The sequence below is a fragment of the Dermochelys coriacea genome, chromosome 5, assembly GCF_009764565.3.
Source record: "Dermochelys coriacea isolate rDerCor1 chromosome 5, rDerCor1.pri.v4, whole genome shotgun sequence".
Taxonomy (NCBI): Eukaryota; Metazoa; Chordata; order Testudines; family Dermochelyidae; genus Dermochelys; species Dermochelys coriacea.
Genome location: NC_050072.1, coordinates 45,019,838 through 45,034,516, shown reverse-complemented (window position 1 = coordinate 45,034,516; position 14,679 = coordinate 45,019,838). Strand labels below are relative to the sequence as shown.

Sequence of the window (14,679 nt, the reverse complement as noted above, 5' to 3'; positions counted from 1 at the left end):
GTATTGCCACCCTTACTTCTGTGATGCTGTCAGAGCGGCGGCTGGCGGCCAGGCGCCCAGCTCTGAAGGTAGAACCCTGCCAGCTGCAGTGCAGAATTAAGGGTGGCTATACCATACCATCCTTACTTCTGCGATGCTGCTGCTCAGCTCTGAAGGAGCAGTATCGCAACCCCTTGTCTCCCACAACTCCTTTTTGGGACAGGACCCCTACAATTACAACACTGAAATTTCAGATTTAAATAGGTGAAATCATGTAATTTACAGTTTTTAAAATCCTATAACCGCTAAATTGATCAAAATGGACCATGAATTTGGTAGGGCCCTAATTATAGGAGGTCTTATTGTAATGGCAGCTAAAATAGCAACGGGGGGGAGGAAGGGGTGGAAATCTACTGGATAGAAGTGAAAAAAGGGCAGACAAAAGTGTCCAATCTGAAACGAAAGAAGGCTATGCATCTTTCTGGTTGTTACTGCATGCATTGGCCTACATCCTATACCAGTCTCTTCTGCCAAAGCTAGCATCTTGCACTGAACTCATGACCATGCAGGATTTGTTTGGCATGATAATCTAAAGGCCTCATCACATTTACTTTTGATGCAGCATGGCTTAAAGGACTTTAATAAAGCTCAAGATAACTTACTAGTTTCTGGTGGTTTGCTTGACAGAGATGAGAAGGTGAGATACATGACATAGCAGCTGATAACTCCTGACTGCAACAAACCAGAGTGTGGCTGGCCTTTAGAGAAAAAAGGTAAGATATTGAAGCATTTTTATGGGCTTTAATAAACTGAAAAACAACAAAAATTCAAATGGTCAAAGTATCTTCCACATGGGAAATATTATTTAAATCCTTTGCCTATGCACTTTAGAAAGTTTCCAGACAAACTAGATAGGTATTTCCTCTGAAGGATACAAGAAAACATCCCTTTCTCCGCTGGTTGCTCCAGGGAGGTTAAGATCCCCAAACCAGTAAGAAATAAACACTGTGTTTTGGCCAACCATTCCAAGCTCAAAAACAATATTCACACCTGGTGTAAGTTACTGGCGGACTTAACAATAGCTATAATTGCTTAAACATTTAACTTTGAAATTACTTGAAGCACTGATGTATCTCCAATCCCAATGCATGAAAGATGTGACGAAAAACAAAATTTTTGTTGAAACATGAAGCGTGATGTGAAAAAGAACAAAAATTAGAATGGTTGTGAATTGTTGCAGCCCTAGTCTCAAAAAAACAGATAGATGGTAACTGTACAATGGTGAGAAATGAGCATGAAATCAGAGCTGAATGAGTTTGAATGCTATTCTCCTAATGTTATTACAGCAAAGGTAGCATAAGTGGCTCCACACCTAGCAATGTCTATGCATGTGAAACCTCTGCTATGTGTCCATCCGATCAGGGAATTATATCAAAGATCCTGGCACGCTTGTCATAGAAATCACAGAAATGTAGGACTGGAAGGGACCTCAATAGGTCATCTAGACCATTCTCCCACATTGAGGCAGGACTAAGTATTATCTAGACCATCCGGACAGGTGTTTGTCAGACTTGCTCTTAAAAACCTCCAATGATGAATATTCCACAACCTCCCTAGGTAATCTGTTCCATTGCTTAACTATCCAGACAGTTAGCAAGTTTTTCCTGGTGTCCAATCTAAACCGTCCTTGCTGCAATTTAAGCCCCTTCTTGTCCTGTTCTCGGTGGGTAAGGAGAACTATTTAAAAGGAGATGGATAACAACCTTTTACAACTTGAAGTTTTAGGTCCCCCTCCTCCTCAGTCTTCTCTTTTCCAGACTAAACAAACCCAATTATTTTTAAGCTTCCTTCTTGCATCATGTTTTCTAGACCTTTAATCATGTTTGTTGCTCTCCTCTGGACTTTCGCCAATTTGTCCACATCTTTTCCAAAGTGTAATGCCCAGTACTCTATGTGAAGCCTTATCAGTGCTGAGCAGAACGAAAGAATTACTTCTCGTGTCTTGCTTACAATACTCCTGCTAAAGAATGATACTTGCTTTTTTTTTTTGCAACACTATTACATTGTTGACTCATATTTAGCTTGTGATCCACTACAACCCCCAGATCCTTCTCTGAAATACTCTTTTCTAGGCAGGAAGGAATAATCATGAAGGGATTAAGTACAGTACTTTGCATTTGTCCTTACTGAATTTCATCCTATTTATTTCAGACCATTTCTACAGTTTGTCAAGATCATTTTGATTTCTAATCCTGTCCTCCTAAGCACTTGCAAACTGTCTCACCTTGGTATCATCTGCAAACCTTTACAAGTGTACTCTTTAGCCCATTATCCAAATCATGTATGAAGATATTGTACAGATCCCGGCAGGACCCTACTCGATATGCCCTTCCAGCTTGATTGTGAACCACTGATATCTACTCTCAGAGTACGTTTTTCCAACAAGTTGCATACCCACCTTATAGTATGTTCATCTAGACTATATTTCCCTAGTTTATGAGGAGATCATGTGAGGCAGTATCAAAAGACTTACTAAAGTCAAGATACATCACATCTACTGCTTCCCCTCTATTGACAAGGCTTGGTACCCTATCAAAGAAGGGCATTGGGATGGTCTGACATAATTTGTTCTCGACAAATCCATGTTGACCGTTACTTATCACCTTATCTTCTAGATGCTTACAAATTGATTATCTGGTCCATTATTTTTCTGCCTGGTCTATAATACAGTGGGTTGTCCTTATACCCCTTTTTATAGATAGGTACTATATTTGCCCTTTTCCAGTCCTCTGGGGTCTCACTTCCACCATGAGTTTTCAAAACACAAATCGCCAATGGCTCAGAGATCTTTTCACCCAGTCCTTAAGTATTTGAGGACATATTTTATCAGGCCCTGCTGAATTGAAGATATTTAACTTGCCTTTAAGTAATTCTGAACTTATTTATTTTCCTATTCAGATCCTACCCCATTTACACTGATGTTCACTATGTTGTCTAACATATGATGTTAGTCATTTGATCACTGCTAACCATTTTGGTGAAAAACGGAAACAAAAAAGGCATTGCCACTAATGTGTTTTCTGTTAGTGTCTTTCCTGCCTTGTTGAATAATGGGCCTATCCTGTCTTTGATCTTCCTCTTGCTTCTCATGTATTTGTAAAATGTTGTCTTGTTACCATTTATGTCCCAAGCTAATTTAAGCTTTTTTTTTTCGGTCGTGGCTTTTCTAAACTTGTGTTGATTTGTTTATATTAATCCTTTGTAATTTGACCTACTTTTTGTAGGACACTCTGATTTTCAGGATATTGAAGATCTTCTGGTCAAGCCGGGATGGTCTCTTACATCCTTCCTAACTTTTTTATGCGTTGGGGTAGTTTGCTCTTGTGCCCTTAATAGCTCTTTAGAAAACCGTCATCTCTTCTGAACTCGTTTCCCATGGGATTTTACCTACCAATTCTCTGAGTTTACTACAGTTTGCCTTCTTGAAATCCATTGTCTTTATTCTGCTGTTTTCCTTCCTACCATTCCTTCCAATCACGAACTCGATCATTTCATGATCATTTTCACCCAAGCTGCCATCCACTTTCAAATTTTCAACAACTTCCTTTCTGTTTGTCAGAATCAAATCTAGAATAGCCTCTCCCCTAATCACTTTCTCCACCTTCTCTAATAAGGTGTCTTCAATGTATTCCAGTAATTTGTTGGATAATCTGTGCCCTGTGGTAATATTTTCCCAACAGATGCCAGGGTAGTTGAAGTCCCCCATCACCACCAAGTTTTGTGTTTTGAATGATTTTGTCAGCTGTTTAAAAAAAAAAGCCTAATCCACTTATTCTTCCTGGTTAGGTGGTGATCTGTAGTAGACCCCTACCATCACATCAGCCTTTTTTTGTACCCCTTTTATCCTTACCCTTATGCTGTCATGCTTAGTGACATGGGTCAGAGACGGGCTGGTATGGATTTTATGGAGACAGAGTGACAAAAGCTAACTCAAAACAGAGAGAGAGACAAACACGCGAGAAAGGTATACACATACAGCGTCAGTACCCGATGACATAAGCCTTGCTAAGTCTGATAACCAGCAGTAGGCTCCAGAGAACTCTCAAGCTGTCCCATCTCCAAACAAAACAAACAACACACAAAGATTTAATAAGCACACTTACGACTTTGGACACAGGGTGAGATAGCTACCAATGAAATAAGAATGCACAGGCCACCGTTTACACCAAGCAGGATCTTGTTGTATGTGCAGCCCTCAGAGCGCGTGTAAAAGACAGCCATCAAAATCAGGGCTCCCACAGCAACGGAGTACAAGACAAGAGTGCCCAGAGCTAGTAAGCCATACCATAGTTTATTATGCGTTGTGCCTGCAGTCCTGTTTGTAAGAAAGAAAATATATTAGCTATAGAAAAATATGGAACATATACTCCTTATCGAGATAGCTTATATGACCATTAGAGCTGCACAAAAGTCAGCATTTTGCTCTCTATAGTACATACATTGTTTCAGCAGTATAGGTTGTGACTTCTGGGTATTTTACAAATATAGTTGCCTTGCTGGATTCATTTGCTATCACCAGGATCTATAAAACATTCCATAATGCTAGTGTTTATCATATATCAAGACTTTACACTGATGTTTTAATGCCTGGCTATTTCCATAAATATAGCCTACAAGATTCTGAAAATTTGGAACAGCTTAGACTGAGCCATCTGCAAATCTTTGACACTGTTGTAATCGTAGCTCCTAGCTAATAGGGGATTCCTTGACTGGAGCCAAGGATGACCCTTCCAGGTCCCAGTTCATTAGTGAAGTTCTTCCATTACATAAGCCCTGGAAAACCACTGTTAAATACACTGCAGCTATTCTTATCCTCCTGCCACTACAACAGTTTTGTCCATTCAACCATTCTCCCGTCTTTTGGCTCTCTGTATCCTACAAGTTTTATTGAATCCTGAATTCCCTACCCCCCCACTCCCACCCACCCCCCAAGAACTGATCTTGGGGGAACAAAGTATCAGACAGCATCATCCAGTACAAAAGGTTGTCTGTGCTAACAGGGCAGAAATGATTTGCAAAATGGTTTACAAAAATCTGTAACTCAGATGGTGCCTTTGAGTTATACGCCACTGCTGGAAGTCTCCTTTCAGTCACACTGACAGCATTGGGGTTCTGCTACAGTTACTTATTGGCAGCAGTGGTTGTGCTGTGACAAGAGAACACATTTCATCCTATCCTCAGGAAAACGGTTATCGGGTAGAAAAGGAAGAGAGCAGAGGGTTTTAAACCTTTTCTACAAGCTAATAGGATAACTATGAAAACAAAAGAACAGAGGAAGACAGAGGAATGGATGGGCAGGGAATAGCAAAAGGGAGGGGATTTTGTGTTTGTGTATGATTTAAGAGTTCTAAAATATTAATGGGGCAGGGAAGGAAGGTGCCAAAGCTACACAAATGGGAAATCAATCCTATACAAAAGAGGCTGGGCAAGGGGATTGATCAAGGAAAATTGTAGAGTTGGGTGGAAACAAGTGGCTCACCTCTTATTTAAAAACTAGGCTGAGGTGTGTCTATAAGCTTGCATGAAAACAAAAAACAGGATCCACCAGTTTACATCACTGCTTGAGTGCTGTGGCTATGCTGTATGGATCCACTCCGTTTTATCAAAAATGGATTATATTGATACAGAAGTGAAGAGGCTTAAATGATGGGGTCCTTGAAGCACTATTACTATTTATTGGAAACAGAACTATTTCAGTCAAATACAAAGCAACAAGAGGTCATAAATAAGAGGGAGAGAAATGGCATCCAAAATGGGGAAAAAGGAGAGTGAGTAAAGAGTAGAAAAAGACTTAAAGTTGGGGAGTACTGTATCTTCTTTAAGTATAGTTGCCTGCCATCATAAAATAATGTCCGTGGTATTTTTAAATACTGTGGTTAGTTTTCTGTTAATAAAAACATGCATTTAAAGAAGGATTGCAATACAATACATTATACAACTGATTGATTGCCAGACACATACCAGTTTTTATTCCATTTGTGTGCAAACTCCACAAGCAGGATAAGCTGAATGAGTATAAAAAGGAATCCTCCTGCTGCACCTACATAGCGCCAGGCTGCAAGGGGAAAGAAGATCAATTTCCAATTATGTTGAATTTGAGAGCTTAGATAAACGAAGCTTTGAGGTAACAGGGCAAAAGTCTATGCAGTGAAACCATTATACAGCTCATCAAGACATCTCAATTAACCTTGACTAGAGACCTTCCTGAAAATGGCAGAGGTCATTTGAAAGACCAGTGCAATTTTACATCCATCAAAGCTGACTGATGCACATGATTCAGTTTATGGCACTCCACACCTTCTAGAATATCCACTACAAGTTCATTAACCTGAAGAGTTTTTGTGGAGAAGGTTACTGTATATGAAGAGAAGCTACTGAAATCTTGGTATATGATGCAGAAAAGTGGTGGCATCAGTTTACATGTCCTAAAACCTAAAATTCTTGAGGAACCTGAAGCTGAAAATGACTATCACTAGATTCAAAATTACACAGATGTAAAAATAAGGGGGAAAAAACTTATTTATTCATATTTGTAGGAATAAAAAAAAAAGTGTTCCTAGACACTCCCACAGCTACCACAATCCTCCGCATTCACCTGTGACTGGTTTAAATCAAAATTGGATGTGAATATCATGGACATACATGATAACATAGCCTTTGGGTCACAGCAAAAGCCACATGTGAGTAATTCTTTGTCACTTCCTTTCCAGAGTGGTCAATCTGCATCCTGACCAGACACCGGATTTTTGTGCAAAACTAAAAGCTCTAAAGCAGCAGTTTTCAAGCTACGGGTCACCACTGGGTAACGGAACGTAAGGCAATGGGTCGCGGCAGCTCTGGTCAGCACCGCCGACCCAGCTGTTACAAGTCCCGTCAGCGGTGCTGCCCAGCTAAGGCAGGCTGGTCCCTACCTATTCTGACACTGCGCTGGGGCCCAGAAGTGGTCAGAAGCGGGTCTGCCTCCTATGTGGGGGGGAGGGGGCACAGGGCTCCGTGCGCTGCCCCCACCCCAAACGCTGGGGGAGGGGGGGGAATATGCCTGTGGGTGAGAGCCATGCGGAGGCACATGCGTGCCTCCACCTAGGAGCTGGACCTGCTGCTGGCTGCTTCTGGGACACAGCACGGTTTGCGGTGCCAGGACAGGCAGGAAGCCTGCCTTCACACCCCCGTTGCACCACTGACCGGGAGTCACCCGAGGTAAGCCTGCGCCCCAATCCCCAACCCCCTGCCCCAGCCCTGAGCCTCTGCGAAACCCAGAGTCCCCTCCTGCACCCAAACCCCTCATCCCCAGCCCCACCCCAGAGCCTGCACCCCCGGATCCCTGACCCCATCCTGCACCCCAAACCCCTGCCCCAGCCCAGAGCCCCCTCCCATACCCCAAACCCCTCATCCCCAGCTCTGTTGGATCATGGAGATCCATTTTCAACTGGGTTGCCAGAAAAAAAAAAAAAGTTTGAAAACCACTGCTCTAAAGGAAACCTAAAGGCTCATTTGGAGTCATTGTATGTCCTATAGTTTGGAAATGCATCTAGTAATACAGGTGTATAATGGGGTCTTCTCTCACTCAACATTTGACCCTTAGGCTATAACTATAGACAGTCAGCTATCCGCACTAACAATTTATAGCTAGGGAATGTGCTAGTGAACTTTAACTGTGACCCAAGTAGTATTTTGCCAAGAAAACTTACCTTGACTTACAAGAGCTGAACAATAGCAGTGTTAGTTTACTTTGCTCTGGGCAGAGTTATACACATTTGTTGTACTGTAGCATTATGGTTTGTTAGATTGAATGTACTCAAGTAACATCATTTGTCTGTCAGTTTTGATAAGCTATTGTACTAGTTTAATGAGCATGTAGTTCTTCTGTAAAAATGTCAAAGTGGAGTACAAAACTGAAGGTGTGAATGGGCTGCGTGTATGTGAGGGGGAGGGGGAGAAGACTGGTAGGCTCCTCACCCCTACTCAGTAACTAGGTACCTAGATTTCCAAGTAAGAACCACACCTATCACAGAATGTTACATTGCAGCTAATATGTGTACACGCACACACAAAGCTAGTAATAGGGCCATGCAAACCATGCAGTTGCACATGATGCCTCCCCAGCCAAACTGATGGGGCAGGGAGCAGTGGTAATACATATATAAAATTGTATTTAAATAGAAGAAGAGGGGAAGAGCTACAGAAACTTCTGGGAGGTGGAGTATGCAGCAGATGCCTCCTGTTTGTAGAAGGGATTGAAGGAACTTTCCAACACCCTTCCCTAAGACATTGACACAAAAGAGACCAGCACATAGTTCTTGATTTTTTCTGTGCAAAACAGACTGGGGGAAAGTGTTGTTTCCTGTCTAGGATCATCAAAAGATTGTTGTTTATGTCCTGACTCAAGAGCCACTTTTTCTCCACTTACACACGTTCATGTTACTCCAGAGAATCAGTACAGTGGAAAGGGTCACTGAGGCACACCTGGAATCACTAATGCCTCCAAATAGTAATATTTTAGAATTCCATCACTTTCTAATACAGTGAGTGTTTAAAGATTAAGGAACAAGAAATACGTAACCAACTTCAGCCTCATGAAACTGGGGTGGAGCTGTCCCTGGTGGTGCTAGTGGGCAGGGCTGGGAGTAGTACTGCCATGCCAGGGCAGCCAGACATACAGCTACTTTTCCCACTGTGGTTCATGGTAGAGCCCTGCAGCTCTGTGGATACCGGCTTTATATATGTAGATATCCATATCCACGGATGTGAATTTTGTATCAGTGCAGGGCTATATTTAGGAGCACAAATCCCACTGAATTTCAGTGGGACTTTTGCTCCTAACTCCCTAAAGTATTTTAAAATCTTCCCCCCAAAGCTGACATTTACATATGGTTGAGAAAACATTCTCAAACCACTCTCAGAGTTGGTGACAGTAACTGCTACCAATTTATATTCCCAATTAACAAAAACGGTTTCAGACACTACTATATAAACAGGATCTACAATAAATAATTGGCAATACAACATCTCAGCAAGAAATCTAATTTTATACTACTTGATGTAATTTGTTTAGTTTCCACACAGCTTACAAGATCCTGTCTCTTATTACAGTCAATCACTGCTAGTTTTCGAGAGGATTCCAGTGTGCTTTATGTTTTGTGTTACTTGGCTTAGGGTACTACCTTCTGAACACAACAAGCTCTCTCTGTTGCAAGTAATGGTATTCAGCTGACTATGACAGAGCTAATTATACAGACAAGGTGAGTGATGCAATATCTTCTATTGGACCAATTTCTGTTAACAGATAAGTATTTGCTCACCCACTTCGCCTCTCTAATAGCCTGGGACCAACACAGCTACAACACCACAGCATAAAGCTAATTATGTCAGCCAGAAAAAAACCCAACACATTTTTGCATACTCCTAAGAGTCTAAATTTTTCAGCACTTGTTATGACTATCTGTAAATCCAAAAACTTGCAAGGCAGCACAAGTTTGTTTTTTTGTTCACACACGTACCCTGCGCATGTGTATATAACATGTTAAAAATATTCTTAACTATTTATACAAAACTAAGAAAGAAGTGAAACAACTACGGCAACCCATTTATTCACTCAGCTACTAGCACTATCATTGCTTTACCGTAGCAAGGAAAACAGGTTTCAGAGTGGTAGCCGCGTTCGTTTGTATCAGCAAAAAGAACGAGGAAAACTTGTGGCACCTTAGAGGCTAACAAATTTATTTGGGCATAAACTTTCGGGAGAAAACCAATGTCTCTACCGTTAAGGTTATAGGCACTCATACAAGCGAAATGAAAGGGTATATGCATACAGAAAGATAAAATTGTACCATTAAGGAAGGTGTCTTGATCTGGAATGAAAAAAGCTCCTGAGCACATGGCTGCCAAAACTAGAAGCTTAATGAACCAGAACCTGGAAGACAAAAACCAAAGTGGAATATTATTTATAAAAGAAATTAAAAAAGTCTTCAACATGAGTTCTGTCTGTTTCATAGGACAGCTGTGCCTTAAGTAGTGGTTACTGCTCTCTGATACAAAGGAATCACTACCGGTCTGAATAAAACTTAGAATTCACACTTATGTACATATGTCAAACAAACTATTAGAATTAACTCAATTCTTTTGATAACTCTATACATAATCAAAAAGAAACGAAGTATGGAAATCTAGCATTACACAGGGAATGTGATTTATTGCTTCATTTTAGAAAAGGGCAAAATAAGTGAACAAGCTAAAAAACTTACCCATTGTGAATATATGCTCGGCAGCTTTTGCTGTTGTTAATTTTGATGGTAAGTAGGAAGAAGATAAAGAAGAAAGACGCCATTCCAAAAGAGACCCTATAAACCGCAGAGTATCCCACTAGCTTCTCACACGTTTCACCTGCTTGTATACCTTTGCAGATGTGCTCATAAAAAGGAATCTGAAAAACACACACACAGTGAGAAAATTAAACAGGATTTACCATAATTAAGCAGATTGCACTTATGTAGTTTACATGTGTACAACTGACTTAAAAATAAGTAATTGGATGCATTTCACACTTAAAAAAAGTTATGGTTCAGAGTCACTGAAACATCAATCTGGACTGACGGGTAAACTACATACAACAGGTGAGGTGGTACATAGATTATAAAGTATTGGAAGTCTGGAGCCACAATTGACAGCTACTAACTCCTCTCAAATGCCTCAATATGGGGTGAAGGGGAACAATCCCCTACTCCTCACCACTTTTAAGGAAGATTGGCGTGATACCTCTTCTTTAAAAATAAATTGCCAGAAAGGTAGGAAAATTCCATCCCTTTCCCCACTTGTTAAATATTTGCCTTTGAGGCCTTGCCCTGATTTTGTATGGTTGTTTGTTTTCTCTCTCACATTCTGGCCTCAGAGGTTTACCACACTAACGTGGAACTGAATAGTCCCGAAATATCTCCTGAAAAGCAGGTTTCTGTGACTTTTATCCATTTATGTGCACTGTCTCTGTATGCAGACCAGACCTCTCCCCCTCACCCCATGGCTAGAGCAGATCCCCAAAAGAAGGATTTATAATGGGTGAAACACCATTAATTTAGAGGAAACTAAAGTCTCTCTGTATCCTCAGAGCCACCAACCGGAACCAATGAGACTTATAGAGCAATACACCATCAGATGAGAGTGGGGATCATTAGTTCACTTTTCTTACATGAACAGAGGCTGACACACAGTGTTTTGCCCTAGCAAATGTTCTCTTCAAAGATTTAGAGGAACAGGATGGAAAAAATAAATTCAGCAGCTGCTCAGCCTCAGATGATTTCAAGAAAGAGAGTGAGTCTGGGAAGCATACCGAGGTTGTAGACAATACCCTACATAAAGAAACAGCGCAGCTCCAAGAAAGGAAGAATGCTGGTCTTCGCTTGTCCCAGATGACAACTCGAAAAGCAAAAAACGGAAAGGGTCAGAGAGCAAATGGACAGAAGACTGGATGATTAGATTCAAGTCATATTGTAACTCTTGAAAGATTTTCACCTCCAAATACTTTCAGAACATGGCTAGTATGCCATGCAAGACATGATTACTTGAGCAAGTAATCAAAAAGTAAACAAAAATGGATGACAGGAGCATACAAGTGAGGGTTTGGTGTACTTGCTTTCTTTGGAGAGTCACACCTGTAATCCTTTGCTACCAGCAACAGTCAATCCACATGCCAGATCAACCAAAAATGTCCACAGCCTGAAAGGTTTTTTTAAAAACAGTTCTGCAACAGGAGGTTAATGTATCATATGACTATGGCAATGCAGAATTGAGGACAATAAGGAGTTTTTGAGGTGTATTAGGAACAAAAACCATCTTAATAGTATTGGTCCATTACTAGACAGATATTGTAGAATCTTCAACAGTAATACAGAAAAGGCACAAGTGTTCAATAAATATATTTCTGTTCTGTATTTGGGAAAAACAGAGTAATATAATCATATCATATGATGAAATATTTTCCATTCCAACTCAAGAGGATGTTAAAGAGCAGCTACTAAAATCAGACATTTTAAAAATCCGCAAGTCCAGATACTTTGCATCTGAGAGTTTTTAAAGAGCTGGCTAAGGAGCTCCATGGAAAATGAATGTTCATTTTCAATAGGTCTTGGAACACTGGGGAAGTTACAGAGGACTGGAAGAAAGCTAAATTTGTGTGAATATTTCAAAAGGGTAAATGTGATTACCTGGATAACTACAGGCCAATCAGCCAGACAGGGCAGGGCGGAGAAGGGCAGGTTGGGGCCGGGTCACTTGCTGCTGTCAGTGCCAGGCCCCCTGTTAACCCCCCAGGCCATGAGGCCCGCGGCAGTTGCCCTGGTCTGTCCTATGGCCAGGACAGCTTATAATTTTCAGAGCACAAACATTTGTGGAGCCGGGCCCACGTTCCTGAATATTGGAGAAGCATGGGCACCACAGGCCCGTATAACTCGCTGCTTATGTTTTCAAGTCCTTAGACTTATCTCAGACACGATGCCCACAGAACAATACCAGCTAGACGGGTGGTAAACAGATACCTGCTTATCGTACCATAACTTGATTGATTTTACTGCCACTATATCCTCCCTCTACCCCCAATGGCATTTGTTTCATCCACCTGTTGAGTCTTGTCACAACCTAGATTGAAGCTCACTGGGGCAGGGATAGTTTTTCCTGTGAGCTTGTACAGTGCCCAGAACAGAGCACCGATTAGTGTCCATACATGCTACTCCGATACAAACTACTAAAATAGGCAATGCTGTGATTTGTTTTCCTAGATAGCATGCAAAGTAGTGAGTTCCCCAACGTGCATGGGGTAGACAAACATTCTTATTAAACTGAAAGTTTTAAAACTATATTTGAACATTTTTTTCCAAACATACCAGATAGTTTAGTTTCGCAAACACAAGTTTGCGCTCTCACTTGTAGCTGTGCCTCCCAAGACAAGCGTCTTAGGTATCATTGAGTAAACAGATATGCGACTAAGGCAAATGATATAGAACCGCTTCAGACTTGGTAAAATTTAAAGCAAATGTAGAAGCCAGGTTGGCACAACATTCAAATGGCATCATCAAATCAATAAAATTTCAAAAGGTGAGTTAGAAAGGGTAATATTCGCTCCACATGAAAGGGGAGGGGATGTTCACAATATTAAAAGGAGTATTTGATCTCTAAATTGATAGAGCAGGCACAAAGTCACGTACCAGATATACAGACCAATAAAACATTGGACTAGGTTTTAAAATTCATGAGCTCTCTATTTTTAACAGATGGTCAGCCTATACAAATATTGGAGAACTATAGTTTGTTTATGGCCTGGTTTCAGAGGTTGCTAAATATCAGTCCATAATTAATGTCTCAGTTTCCCAATCTGGGCAGAGAATTTGAAGGTGCACCCTGCTGAGGCTGGGCTTAATTAACTGTTGAAGCTTTTGAACTTTAAACATCCCAGAACATGCTTTATTACTAATTTAAAGAATAGATGAAGTGTATGAAATTAGGCTCTCTTTATTTTTCATTCAAAGCCATCCAATACTCTTAATTTAAAGAGCAACTATCTTTCCGGTTCACACTAACTCCTCCTGTTTTGTGCCATTTCTTCCCACCACTGAGCCTTCAAGGCAAAAGAACAGGCAGAGAAATTGGAATTACTGAAAATCATATTGTTGAGGGCTGCTTAGAGACCCTGAAACAGTTTACTGTTTTGATTAGAATATTTGTTTTGTTGGAGACACAAATTGTATTAAAGCCTTACTAATAAAAGAAATGGATTTTATGAATTTTTGGCATAAACATGTAAATTGTCTTTATAATCCAAGAAATTGAGTTTTCTGTTCAATTTCTCTCCATTCAAGCTTCCCACAAATGAAAATCTAGTTCCGGTCAAGCAATTAAGATAGTACATGAACTCTGGCAAACTAAAGTGTTTTAAAAAAAGCCAGAGATCAAGGAGAAACAATATGCCTATATTAATCAGCCATACAGACTACAGGCAAGCAGAACAGAATCAATCTAGTAATTTAAATAGCTGATTAAACTGGGAAGCAACTTTAACCATGTGTTCCATGGCACACCTTCTTTGTGAAGCAGCCAATGCAACACTGGCTGAAGACTCCTTCTGAACTTCTAAGACCACCTTACTCAAACAGAAAGGCAGGCTTGATGCTTATTCCCTGTAGAAACTAAATAGGTTCCAGTTCTATGTTACTGAATTATTGAAAATTCAATCCACTCCCTGTTTAAGTAACAGAATCAGATTTTTGTTCTGTAATAGAAACAAAGTTTAGATCTCATGCATTAATATGTTGTGCTGTCAGGAGCTATGGCAATTTGGGGAATCTATGTACACCTTACGAATTCTGGTTGATTTTATGAACTTGCTGTATCATTGAATGCCACAGTCACGTCTATACTACAAAAAAGAAAAGGAGTACTTGTGGCACCTTAGAGACTAACAAATTTATTTGAGCATAAGCTTTCGTGAGCTATGAAGTGAGGTGTAGCTCACGAAAGCTTATGCTCTAATAAATTTGTTAGTCTCTAAGGTGCCACAAGTACTCCTTTTCTTTTTTGCGAATACAGACTAACACGGCTGCTACTCTGAAGTCTATACTACAGGAATGATAGCAGGAAAGCTACAGTGCTGTAGCTATG

General features: G+C 40.5%; 1 protein-coding gene across 3 annotated transcripts in view; it reads right to left on the bottom strand.

The window, feature by feature from the left end:
- Positions 1-14,679, bottom strand: part of SERINC5 (serine incorporator 5) — a 60,234-nt gene that overhangs the window by 10,946 nt on the left and 34,609 nt on the right. For all 3 annotated transcript variants that reach the window (XM_038402346.2, XM_043515358.1, XM_043515357.1), the window contains exons 3-7: positions 10,281-10,459; positions 9,867-9,949; positions 6,001-6,094; positions 4,143-4,354; positions 642-737 (exon numbers count right to left, since the gene is read on the bottom strand). In XM_038402346.2, coding sequence (XP_038258274.1) covers positions 642-737; positions 4,143-4,354; positions 6,001-6,094; positions 9,867-9,949; positions 10,281-10,459 — 664 coding nt within the window. The remainder of the gene's footprint in view (positions 1-641; positions 738-4,142; positions 4,355-6,000; positions 6,095-9,866; positions 9,950-10,280; positions 10,460-14,679) is intronic.